This window comes from Asparagus officinalis, chromosome 2 (assembly GCF_001876935.1).
Source record: "Asparagus officinalis chromosome 2, Aspof.V1, whole genome shotgun sequence".
NCBI lineage: Eukaryota > Viridiplantae > Streptophyta > Magnoliopsida > Asparagales > Asparagaceae > Asparagus > Asparagus officinalis.
In genome coordinates, this window is record NC_033795.1 from 41,718,148 (window position 1) to 41,731,704 (window position 13,557).

The 13,557-nt window shown below is 40.0% G+C and overlaps 1 protein-coding gene across 1 annotated transcript in view; it reads left to right on the plus strand.

Annotated features, from left to right (window-relative positions):
- The window catches only part of LOC109831108 (graves disease carrier protein-like), a 17,372-nt gene extending 9,300 nt beyond the window's left edge, over positions 1-8,072 (plus strand). Inside the window, exons 2-4 of the mRNA XM_020398448.1 lie at positions 2,393-2,541; positions 6,490-6,575; positions 6,668-8,072. Coding sequence (XP_020254037.1) covers positions 2,393-2,541; positions 6,490-6,575; positions 6,668-7,007 — 575 coding nt within the window. The 3' untranslated portion in view covers positions 7,008-8,072. The remainder of the gene's footprint in view (positions 1-2,392; positions 2,542-6,489; positions 6,576-6,667) is intronic.

Below are 13,557 nucleotides of genomic sequence, written 5' to 3' on the forward strand. Positions count from 1 at the left end.
TATATATATATATAGGGAGAGGTTCTAATAAAAACCTAGAGAACTAAAAACCAATCCTAACCCTCCAATCTATCTAATCCAATGGCCTACATTTCGATGGCATAATTGTAAATATAGACAAATTTAATACACATGAGCTGTAAAAAACAATGTAAAAAGAGTAAAATTGGAACAATTCACTATATTAATGGTGGCTGACAACATTGGAAACAACACGTCCTTTAATACAACACGTCCTTGGAAACAGCACGTCCTTTAATACAACACGTCCTTTAATACTCTCTGTAACTCATTTCCATCTTCTATCAAACTTTGATCTTCCATCTTCGCATGAAGAACACAGCAACAATTCATTAAAAATCATCCTAACCATCCAAGCTTTCGCTGGAGTGAATCTGGATTCACTCCATTGAATCTGGATTATATTGAAGAATAAGAAACTTATGGTAAAAAACAAGCTATAAAATTTTAAACCATGAAAAGATTTTACCTTTTACAGCAAAAAATTTCTTCGAACTTACAGCACATGCATTTATTTCTTCAACAATTCATTAAAAATCATCCTAACCATCCAAGCTTTCGCTGGAGTGAATCTAGATTCACTCCAGTGAATCTGGATTCACTCCATTGAATCTGGATTCACTCCATTGAATCTGGATTCACTCCATTGAATCTGGATTCACTCCATTGAATCTGGATTATATCGAAGCTCGATTCATAGGAGTGAATCCAGATTCACTGAATTGAATCCAGATTCAGTGGACTGAAACTCGTTATCAAACATAGCAAATCTGCAAAAATAAAAAACAAAAAGAATAAGAAACTTATGGTAAAAAACAAGCTATAAAATTTTAAACCATGATAAGATTTCACATTTACAGCAAAAAGTTACGATTTTTATGGTAAAAAACAAACACCTCACATAACTGAATCTGGATTCACTGCAGTGAATCTAGATTCACTCATGCGTTTATTTCTTCGAAATTACAGCACATGCATTTATTTCTTCAACAATTCGTTAAAAACCATCCTAACCATCCAAGCTTTCGCTGGAGTGAATCTGGATTCACTCCAGTGAATCTGAATTCACTCCAGTGAATCTGAATTCACTCCAGTGAATCTAGATTCACTCCATTGAATCTGGATTCACTCCATTGAATCTGGATTATATTGAAGAATAAGAAACTTATATATGGTAAAAAACAAGCTATAAAATTTTAAACAAAAAGAATAAGAAACTTATGGTAAAAAACAAGCTATAAAATTTTAAACCATGAAAATATTTCAGCTTTTACAACAAAAAATTACGATTTTTATAGTAAAAAACAAACACCTCACATACTGAATCTGGATTCACTGCTGTGAATCGAGATTCACTTATGCGTGTCTTCGTTTTTCAACTGGTTTCTTCAAAAAACAAAAAACTTTTCAGACTAAAAGGTGAAATATTTCACCTTTTACAACAAAAAGCTACGATCTTTAAGGTTAAAACTAAAACTTTTAGACGAAAAATCAAACAAATTTCATAAACTTACCATTAAAGCGTCAAAATAATTTAACGATGACAAATGTTGAAGACAGTGGTTGAAGATGAAGGTTGAAGACGAATGTTGAAGAAGACCGTGGATAGGGAGATGTTGAAGACAGAGAGAGAGTTGCTGTGATTTTGGAGAGAGAGAGAGTTGCATGGGGAAATGGAGAACTCAACAGAGAATCATTAATTAGCTCTCTTTAGTGGGCTGTTTATTTTACCTGATTACCCTTATGCAGCTTTAATCTCAGCCATTGGATGAATCTAGATCCAATGGAGAGGATTTGTTTTTAGTTTTTAGGATAGTGATGTTTTTATTTTTTTTTATATATCTATATATATATATATAGATGTTCTAATAAAAACCTCCTTAACCTAAAAACTAAAAATCCCCTTCATCCAATGGCTAGGATTCAGTCAAACAGTCAACAGACACATGCATTAATTACCTCATTAAACACATGCATTAATTACATCAACGCAGTGAACCCAGATTCACTACAGTGAACCCAGATTCATTACCTCAATCCTCGATCCATGGAACTGATCTCGCCTCCTTAAAACCAGCGGCCCTCCGATCTCCCATCCGATCACCAACCGAATTGGATGTATCTTCTCCTCGTCGATCCCAATTTGGATGCAAAGAAACCCTACGGCGAGTTTCTTAGCATTCGCCATCATCAAACCCTAGATCGACAGCTGATCCTCTTTCACCGGAGGGATTTCTGCTTCTGCCTCTCGAGAGATCGATGGGATAAGGAGTTTGCCCAGTTGCAGGCTGGATAGTTAACTTGTTTTGGGCGAGCCTAGGGTTTTCAGGGATTTTTTTCTTCTTGTATTTTTCAGTATAGTTTGTTGAAGGGGAAGGAGCCAATGGGGTCTTCGCAGCGGGAGACGCTGACGTCAGCGGGCTGCCGGTTTATGTGAAGGAGCTGATTGCTGGGGGAGCGGCTGGGGCTTTCGCTAAGACGGCGGTGGCCCCTCTGGAGAGGGTCAAAATTCTCTTGCAGGTTGGTTGTTGATTTTATTTGGGTTGTTTTTGATTGGAAAGGAGTTAGCTTTTAACCTTTTTGATGGCTGAGAGAGAAGTTCTTAAAAAAGATATATTGTTTAGATCAACATTTTTACTATGTTGGTTCATTTCTTCGGCCTTACCTGATTGACAACGACCTATCCTATATATTTTAGATATTTTGGCGGACAAAATCTAATAGCAAGGAGATTTTCTTTTCTTTTCTTTTTTCTTTGAATTCTGGCTTTATTTGTTAAGCGTACCTTTTACTATCTTTTGCTCTCGGCTATTTAGTCTTCACGCTATAAATTTTGATATTATGACAATAATAACGTTGCAAAATACAATGAGCATGTAAATGTGGCCATTGGGGTTGTAAGATGGATTACGTTGCGAAATATAATGAGCATGTAAATGTGGCCATTAGGGTTGTAAGATGGAATGCGGAAAAAGTTTTAATCTCAGTCCTTTTTTTTACATGATCAGAAGTACGATTCAGGAATAACTCAGAGTTCCTAACCTTATTTTCTTAAAAATAGTCGTTTAAGAGTTGCTTTTAGAGAACTGTTTGTGTTAAATGTCAAATATGTATAATATATAGTTACCAATTTAAGAATTTGAGGAAGCACAACATTAACATGGTGAGTGGGGAAATGCTCTCTTATCAATAGTTATGGTGGAGGCCTAAACTGTACTTCTGCTTAAATGATTGCCTCTAGGAACTATTATACAGGCGCCTCATTGGACTTTCATTCTTCAACTAGGATTTGTCATAATGGAATGCTGATATGTTTATTTGGAGTATGTTTTAAAATGCAATTACTGCCAGCATGGTGTGAACTAACCATAATCACAGAAGTGACAAATAGCATCCTTAGGGCATTAAAAAATTTAATCTAGAACAACATAACAAATTAACAACTTTTCAACACAAAAAACAAAGCACAAGAAAACCAAATATGAAATGCAAGTATGGCAACTTTTAAGTGCATCGGTGTGATCCACCATGAAAGCCAAAGCACATCACATTTTGGATTCAGGTTGGTAAAGGAAATGTAAACAGTTTTAAATGCAGCTCAAACTAACTGGAAACTGCATTCAAAGTAGGTTTGGTTTTAGATGATGCCGTGTATTATCTTGATCCATTACAATGCAATGAATAAGAGCATGTATCCTGGATTTATTATGCATGACACCACCTACATCCATCCATCTCTTGCTTGTTCACTGTAGACGTTCTGCATGTATTACCACATGCCGCTGTTGGTTTCATGATGGACATGAACATGGACATGGGGATCTTTAGCTTATGTCGATATGGCAAGTGTTCTAAATATCAGACATCAGGGTTTTTTTTCAGAGGAAAAGATTCCATGTAAGGTGGAAGATACAGTTTATGTTGGGTTTATTTAGTAAATATCTGAGTGTGGTATTGGATAATCTATGCACATATCATAGAGGTTCTAAATGAAATCTAAAAAACAATCATGCAAATAAGATTTGTTTAAGTGACAGAGAAGCTAGGAGAGATGTAACTAAGAGAAATCAAGAGAGAGATCGAGAAAGAGGAGGGACTTTGAAGACATGCGGTTGAGGGTGAACGTGTGACAAGCATCTGATGGTGTAGAGACTCTTAACTAGAAAAAATTTAAGGTGAAGCATTGATGCTTAATTGAACTCTAATTTTTCTATTTCAAGATTAGATTCAAATTTGGGTTTAGGGATCAATTTTAACCCTAAATCCAGAGGCTCAACTTTAGCCTTAAACCAAAAACTGATCTATATAACAAATTTTAACTCTGAACTTGACATGACACCACTCTGGCCAATTTTTTACGCTTAATATCGCTTGACATATCAAAAACGTACAAAAATGTTATCAACATTGCTAAGAAAATCCTGATATTTCACCTATAATTTTCCAAAAATAATAAATGATAATTAAAACCTTTCTCATTGTCGCGAGTCCTATAATTTCGGCTGACATATCGGTCATGCAGCTGATTTCTGTAAACACTAGGCATGAGTCATGACATAGGAGAAAAACAAGATCAACAATTGTATGAGGCTTACTTCCCTTTTGTTTTTATCGCTGTTTTGCTTGTTACTTTTGTGGATTTGAACTTAATTAACGATTTCTTTAAAATAGATTGGTTGGTTCTAAAGTCTCCAATCATAGAATTTCATTCATGTTTTAATTTTGCATATGCTTCTGGTTTTCTATGATGTTATAAATTAAGGAGCCATTTGTTCAAGAGGATCTTTACTTGATTTTCTTAGAGAATAGGCATCCATCTCATGTCTTATCATCACATATTTGGCTGAACAAGATTTTTAATATAAAAAAAAAGATAAGGAAAAAGGGAAATTAGTTAGTTGTCCTTTTCTTTGACAAATTTAGCACCATAAAAGGAGTCTTTGCCAAGGGAAAATTTGCATTACAAAAGAAGGAAGGTTGATAAGAGAAGCTTAGAAGTTCATTTGCTGTTTCATCTTGTGCTAGTGATATGATGCTCAATTCTTAGCTTGTACATGTTTCTAGTTCTGCTAGCGATTAAACTGAATTATCTTTTGAGAAAGGGCATTTCAGATTGTTGGTCATTGAACATGGAAAGTTTAGACACTTAAGCACACTTCTTGAGCAATCAACAACACTATTATTGACATATTGAAGCTTAGTACCATATTTTTTATAAGATAAACCTCTTAAGGTTTTTGTAACTATGATATATTTTTAGCGGATTTCCCATTGTGTACATGTTCTACATATTTGCATGACTTCACAAGATATAACTAATTCTCATATTGCTGTTTTGTAAGCTTCCTATGTCAACCCTAGTAGGTACCTATTACCCATATCCATGTAACACTGATGACAAGGAGCATTTGGAATTAGAATATCTTAAGGTCAGCTATGTATGGCTGTATTTTATTATTTTCTTATGTTACTGTTTATTATCCACCTGTGAACTGTTCCTCTTTTCTTTTGAATTGCAAAGCTTCTTTACCACATTCTGTATGCACTTCTGTGTGTGTAAGTTGAATGCATCTTTTGGTGATTGATTGTGGTTAGGTAGGCTCAAGTATAAGATTGTGGTTTTCAGTTTCCTTGTGAAAGTTACCATAAAGTATTGAGCATGTCACACGGTCATATTCGAGTTTCGCCTATTCTTAAGTGTCTTTTTTATGTTGCTAATTCAATCTTGAAGGTTTTAGTTGAGAGTTGTTTATAGTCATTTACTGTTTAGATATTAGCCCCTCAAATCTTCAATAATTTCATATTAGTCCCTCAAAAATTTGAAGGTTTTAGGGTTATTTAGATATTAGCCCCTCAAATCTTCAATAATTCCATATTAGTCCCTCAAAAATTTGAAATTGCTCATAAGCCCCTGAAAATCTAAGGGGTCTTGCACTTAGGTCCCTCAATGACCCAAATACCCCTTATTTATGCTTCCCTCCAAAACCCATTTTGTTCAAAAAAAACATTAAGTGAGTGGTATTTGGTGATTGAGGGACCAAATTGCAAGACCCCAAGACCCCTAGGATTTGAAGGACTTATAAGCAATTTCAGATTTGAGGGACTAATTTGGAATTGTTATAGATTAGAGGGACTACTATCTAAATAACCCTTACTTTTATCTTCGTGGGTGTTACTTTTCCTTTGAGATTGATCTCTTGTATTTGTGCAAGTTTTATTATTGTCATGGGCTTCTGAATGAGATACTTTGTTCTTTGGTCCAGCAGTAGCCCTTGGACTCTGGTAAATTTATTTTGTTGCTTCATTTGGAGAAAACACTAGTTTATGCTATAAAAAAAATGATATTTTCATTATTCTTTCTTATCAGATTAAAGCTTAGAAGATCATTTTCTTATTTAGTGGTCAATAATTGTTCCAGTATTCTTATGTGTATAAAAAAATTTACTTATTTTGTTTCTCTTATAACAGACAAGAACTGAAGGGTTCAAATATCTTGGAATAATCCAATCTCTGAAGAAGTTGAAGCAACATGAGGGCATCCTTGGATTCTATAAGTAAGTTGTAGAATAAGGAAGCAAGTTTACATTCTCTCGCTTGCTTGCTGTGTGTGTGTCATTAGCACCTTTTTTATGTTTTGAACTTTTAGGGGAAATGGTGCTAGCGTTCTTAGGATTGTTCCATATGCTGCATTGCACTTTATGACCTACGAGCAGTATCGGTGTTGTCTTTTAAACAACTATCCCTCGCTGGGAACAGGACCTTTCATAGATCTGTTAGCTGGTTCGGCTGCTGGTGGAACTGCAGTTTTGTGCACCTATCCATTGGATTTGGCTCGAACAAAACTTGCTTATCAGGTAATTTCATACTTTTATCCATCACATGTACATACATATGTATATATGTATGTCATGAAGAAACTGAGTTTGCAAACCTTGGTTTTAGAAAATCATACATTTTCATTTATGCTGACCTTTACTTTCTTTTGATTGTATAGTCCAACTTCTCTACTGTATATATATTTTTCTGCGATTTGTATCATTATAGTTTTTGTCTTATTATATAAAGTATTAATTAAGGTTCAATAAGGTTGCAATGGGCCCAATCTGGTCATTGGTTGGCCGACCATGTAGCGATAGCCTGAAATTACCCATGTTAAATGTTTGAGGAACTTCTGCCTGAACTATATCGTCTGTTCATGGTTTACTTGAACGTGGTTGTCACTCTTCTACTAAGTGGGTTAGTTCTAGTTAGGTCGTGTGGATAGAGGTTTGAACTTTGAACAGACTTGATCCTTTCTATTTAAAACAACTGATTGTACAGGAGGCAAAATTCGAAGTCCAGACAATTTTTTACACCCAAATCCATACAAGGAAATGCTGTCTGACCAAAACACTGCTAGGTCTGTGGTAAATAAAACACGCGAACAAGTTATATGTGAGTTGTTTTTCGTCATTTGGTTTCTCTTTAGCCTTATTGCTCATTGTTTTAAAGAGTCTCTGCCCAACCGCCTAGGTGTACATGTAGACCTAGGCAGTGCCTTGGCCGCCCACCTAATGTCTAGTGCCTAGGTGGTATCTAGGCTGTGCACCTAAGTTATGGGAGAATCTAGGGGAGTGTGTGTTGCTTACGCGGTTCGCACCCTTTATGCCTTGATCGTGATTTCCTCCGTTGCAGACTTCACGTCCTCCAAGCTCCTCAAACTCCTCCAGCCTCCAACTATGAGCACCTCTACCTCCTCTGACATTTAGAAAATCCTCCACCACCACATTGGTATTTACTAACAATTATTGTAATTAAGAAAATAAAAAATAGGATAACCGTCTAGGCTCCCGCCTAGGCGTCGGGTTCAAATGCCTAGGTGATGCGAAACAATGTGATGCAGGTATGAAGATTAACGACAACAATGCTTCGCCAAATCAGCGATCGATCTAGGCAGGAAGCTCAAGAATAAAGTGTAGCTTTCGATGGTTTTTAAGCAAAAGTTGCAATGTACTAAGTTCAAATCTTTTGTAAATGATCCAGAAAATAAATGTAATGATTCGTTCTCTCAATACAGTTCAAATTGTAATATTTAGATAAGTAAAAGTACTTAGCAACAGATTCGCTCGCTCACTTAATCAAACTGATTACAGCACAAATACGATCGATAATAATATTGATAACAACATGCAAGCAATAGCATTTCCGAAAATAATTGGGCGAAAGAAAGTTGAACCTTCGTCGGGTTGAATTGGTTCGACGGGAGGATCCTCTGGAGGTGGTTCAACGACGCCAAATATGAGGGGTGGAAGCTCTCCACCGAGGGCGGCGTAATTAGGATGGAGCGGTGTATCTGGATGGAAACGCCGATGTCATGAACTGATTCCCAAACTACTCTCTACGCTGTCAACGATCTGATGGGTCACACGCTCCACGTACTCGGGCACGCTCTCGAATGACTGATAATCAAACCACGGGGAAAGTTGTAAATCTACTATGCCGGTCTCTGGATCTAGCACGATTCCGTCATCAGCATCAGGATCAGCCATACACCAACGGCCAACAGAATCGAGCAATCACAAATGCAGACCAATACAAATGAACCCAAAAATAAACAGATCTGAACCACTTTGATTCGGGTCAGATCTGACCCAAAGTGACCAATCAAATAGATACGGGTCTGAGTAACTGGATCCGTTCTCAATATCTTTCCCCTCCTTCACTCGTTCTGAGGAAAGAAAGAGGCGCTGCAGGGGAAAGAGGAATAGGCGGGCGGCGGCGCGGGTGAAGGAACTGGATCCGTTCTCAATATCTTTCCCCTCCTTCACTCGTTCTGAGGAAAGAAAGAGGCGCTGCAGGGGAAAGAGGAATAGGCGGGCGGCGGCGCGGGATGGGTTTGAAGGGTTGATGGGTTCTGTGATTTGAGATGGGGGAGAAGATGAACAGTGCGTTTTTTTTATATTTTCTTTGTTTTTTTTTGTGCTGTAGAAGAAACGAAAATGAACTGCTAGGGTTTCACACCTCAGTTGAGCAAATCAATTTCATTTCATTTCAATAATTCTTCAATCTGATTACAAGAGAGTTAAATAAGAAAAGTACAGATTTGGAAAATCCTCTAAATCCCTCAAATCTCTCTCATAACCAAAATACAACCACTTAACTAATTAGCTGCCAAATGAAATTCGAAATTCAAAAATTTGAAATTCAAAAAAAAAAATTCAAATTTCAAACTAATTTATTACAATTGAAATCAAAACCATAGTGCTGCAACCTGGCGTCTCCTTCGCTGATAAACTCGGCGAAAATCCCGTGTATGTGTCCGGATGTCCCCATCATTCTCCCCGGGTGGGAGAGAACTCGACCCTGTCGAGTGTAAATCAGAACGGCTGTCATACTGCTCAAGAAGATCTGGATCCAGCCTCTGCAAGTCATCCCTATCGAGCCAAGTGTCATCTGACTCAGGTCGTCCTTTCCAACGTACCAAATACCTGCGGATACCACCATTGCTAGTAGAAACAATGTTATCATCAATAATAGTATCAATGTCGTGTGCTGTATATGTGGGTGATATCTGGGGAAGTGGAGGTAAAGGGGAGCTCTCAGAAATAGGCTCAGGGGTAGGCTCATCAACCAGTGCTCGGCCCCCGAGCCACCCTAGGGTGGCTCGGCTTGGGCCGAGCCACCTTAGGGTGGTTCGGTTCGGGCCGAGTTCCCCCAGGTGCGCTGGTTTTGTCGTTTTCCGTTGTTTCCGGTTGTTTTGTCCGTTGTTCGGTTGTTTTGTTGATTTGTTGACTTGATTCCGGATTTGGCAGTAAACTCAGTCGGTGTTTGAGTTCAAATCCACTTTGTTGGAAGACCCGTCGACTCCCCGAACCACTAACGTTGTTCACATGCAGTTCGTTAGCTTTGTAGCCTCTTTAGTTCGTTTCGTTGCTTGAACGTTCGTCGATTTGTCGAATCATCGCGCCGAGCTGTGTCAAGGGACCTATAAGCAGTTTTATACGCCTACAGATACCCCCTCCAAAGCTTTTCAGCCTCGTTCTTTTATAGAAGAGTCTGGAATGCTTTGGATATGATTGCCCCTACCCTTTGTCGGTGTAACGGGACCTGGAAATGACTTTTGTTCTGTATTCCTTCAATCCTTCGGGCCATTCAGTGCTTTGTAGAATGCCTGTAGGGGTTCCGGTGCTGCATTTATTGTCTGACCGTTGTTGGAATTTGAACTTTGAAGTCGATTCCTGATTTTTTCAATCTTTAACTCGTGTTGGTTGGTTCGACGTGCAACTAACGCTCGATTGTCGGTGTTGAATCCTCACTTGTGACACGTTGTCCGACGTCGTGTTATTGAGTTATCCTTAAGAATATTTTTAGAAAAATATTCTCCAGGAACTTCTCAACAACAATAGGAAATAGTTTATACTCGTATACCTTATTGGAGTATTTCCGTGCTCAAATGATCAGAACCGGTCCAAAGATGTCTCAAAAAAGGCAGTATTTGGGCTCAAAATCTTTCTGACCCTTCCCAATATGTGGGAGAGGGGTTAACTAGGTGAGGGATCGAACCATTGATTGATCTGAATTCGTTTCGATGCTTAATTTAGCTCCAATTTGAATTCTGGTTCGAATTTGGTTCAAACTGGTTCGAAATTGACCCAAACTGGTCCAATCTAACTCAATCTGGTTCAATCTGGCCTATTCTGGCTCACTCTGGTCTGGTCTAGTCCAGCCAGGTTCAATCTGGTTCAATTGGGCTCATTCTGGCTCAATTTGGCTCATTCTGGCTCAGTCTGGTCCAATTTGGCTTGGTCTGGTTCAGTCTGGTCTGGTCTGGTTCAGCCAGATCTGGTTTAAGGCTATAAAAGAGGGTTTTTTGGCTTCTTTTTTCTTCTCTTCCTCCTCTCTTCTAGGGCCGGCCCCCCCCTCTTCCTCCTTTTTGAGTTTTCTCTTCCCTCGAGCGTCTTTTCTCCTCGAAACTTTGATATTTATCCGAGATCTGGGTTTCCTTTTGATCTTTGACTGAGAGATCCTTCAAAAAATCATTTTTTAGAATTCCTCTCAGACCCCTCGAGCACGTGGTGAAAGTTTCCTAAAAGGTCTCATCTTCGTTGGATCTCGAGCCTTTCTTCAGGTAAATCTTCCACAATTTGGATCTTTTTCATGCTCAATTTAATTCATGCATTTGTGGGGTTATATGTGAGGGTTGAGGGTGTGATTTGATGCCTCGAGCTAATCTTTCAGGGGGGTAAAAATGCAATTTTGAGGGGTTTTTATGCAAAAATTAGGGCTGAAATTATTTTTTGAATCTAACCCTTTGAGTTATTTTGCAGGCCGTCATGTCTCGCGCCTCGAGAGGTCGTTCCCCTGCCATGTCGGTTGATGGCGCGCCTCCCTCTTATGCTGGTGAGCTACTTTTTGCAAATAAACCCTTTTTTCTTATAAATTTGTAAATTGACCCTTTTTTAAACCCCACGTTGTTCTCCTTGGCGAGGCAATCGGGAAGAGCCTTGATTCTCCTTGGTGAGGATCGACGCTTCAAAGATATGTTTTGCTTGGTCAAAACCATATCTCAAAATTAAAGGGGGCGATTTGACACTACATTGCGTTTTATAAGGCAGGGATATGTTGTCGACATACCCTGTTTTGTGATTGCACAATGTGGCCAAATCGTCTCACCCTTTATAAGGCAATGACTCTATCTTAGCTATTTGTAAGATGAGTTCAATTTCCTTTTATAATCGAGACTAACCAGTGTTTAACTGTCTATTTTGCAGTGGGGTACCCTTCTGGATCATTCCCGTCCCACGCAATATATGGACGGCGTGGCGAGCATTATTCGAACTCCAACGATCCTTCCCCTATTCCAGCTACCCCTCAGTTTGCTTCGGACACGTCGACTGAGGTTGCCCAAGTGGTGAGGGAAGGTGGTCATCGAGCTATTCGCCAGCTAATCACAGATGCGCCTTTTGTGAAGGACGCCAGCTCTACTCAGCCTCTTCGAAAGAGCGATTTCCTATTTGGTGATTCTGTCGATGACCCAGAAGCCGTATTCATTGGTGCTGAGCATTGGCTTCACAAGACCGGCAATGGCTTCATATACTTGCCGGAGATTCCTCGGCATCGTTCATTGACTGAGCTCAGATGTCAGGCTGTGACACGGGAGATGTCGTGGCGCTTGACAGAGGATCATATGAGTGTCCATTGCGGCTATATCACTCATTCGGCGGTTCCTGGTTCGTGCAGAAGTCGTGTTACCGGATTGCGTCCTGGTGTATTGGGGCTGGACGAACCACCACGTAACGAGTTCCTTGCTACCGCTTCCACCTTGAGGAATCGTCTCGCTGTTCTGGGACGGGAGATGCCAGCGACACGTCACAGGTTTTACGGTTGGGTCCACTCTTCGGACAAGTCTTGGTGGAGCCGCATGACGACATACGTCTTGAGCCGATGGGGCGAGGAGTTGCATGCTTGCGGTTTGTATGCAGCCGTTCGTGCCACCGTGTATGGCTTGCCTATCAGTTTGAGACATTTCTGTGCTTTGTTCGAGCTATATAATCCAGACTCGAACACTTTTCTGACCCGGCAGGGGGAGTTAGGCTTGGCTCTTCACGAGATGCACAGGATTTCTGGCTTGTCCATGGGACAGATGCTATACCAGGAGTACTTTCCTTCCAGTCATGAGTTGAGCCAATTAAAAGATCGCATGCCTGACCGTTATGAGACTCTATGGGACCTCACTTGTCATTACCATATTGCTTTGGCACAGTCGGAGCCCTTAGCAAAGAGGACCAAGGTATGTGTGAGTCTGAAACAATTTGCGAACTACTTGTTCAAGAATCTGGAGAGCACTCATGGCGAGGATATTTGTGAGCTGGCCCCATTCACTCCTTCAGAGGTGAACAGTCTACTGAAGAAGATCGGCGCTCAATCTTACACCACCGGCGGTCCTGAGGGTGGCTTTCCTGCGAAGACCAAGTTCAAGTCATTCTTGTGGCACGCTACCGCACCAATTCGACCAATGACACTTCTTGCTGGCTTTCTTGCTATCTGGTTGAAAAAGTGCGTGGTTCCATATCAGTCTGGCGACGCCTTGCCCTTGGAGGTACTTTACCCAGCAGTTCAGCTCGCCTATAAGAAGGAACTCTCACTTCTTCCGGTGATGGTGGCTAATATTCACCGAGGACTTCGACAGCTTTCCAGTGCGTTCACACGGAAGGAGACCGATTTACCAGGTCAGATTCCCACGCTTAAGGTGGAGCTCCCGTACGCTTATCTGATGGCCTGGTTTGTCCTTCATCGCTCGGATATGATGTCGGTGCCGAACGCCACAGACCATTCTGTTCCCCTGCTACAGTTGCTTGAGAATGGCAGGTGGGAGGGCCGCGGATTTTCTGATGTCAGACAGCAGTTGCAGGTCCATAAGTGTTGGGCATTCTCTACTTGTTTTCCGCAGTTCTCCGGTCGATATGGTGAATGCTTGATAGATGATGAGAGGCCTAGAGAGTACCGGACTTATTTAGACATCGGCTGCTTCAACTGGCTAGTGAATATTAGGCCCGG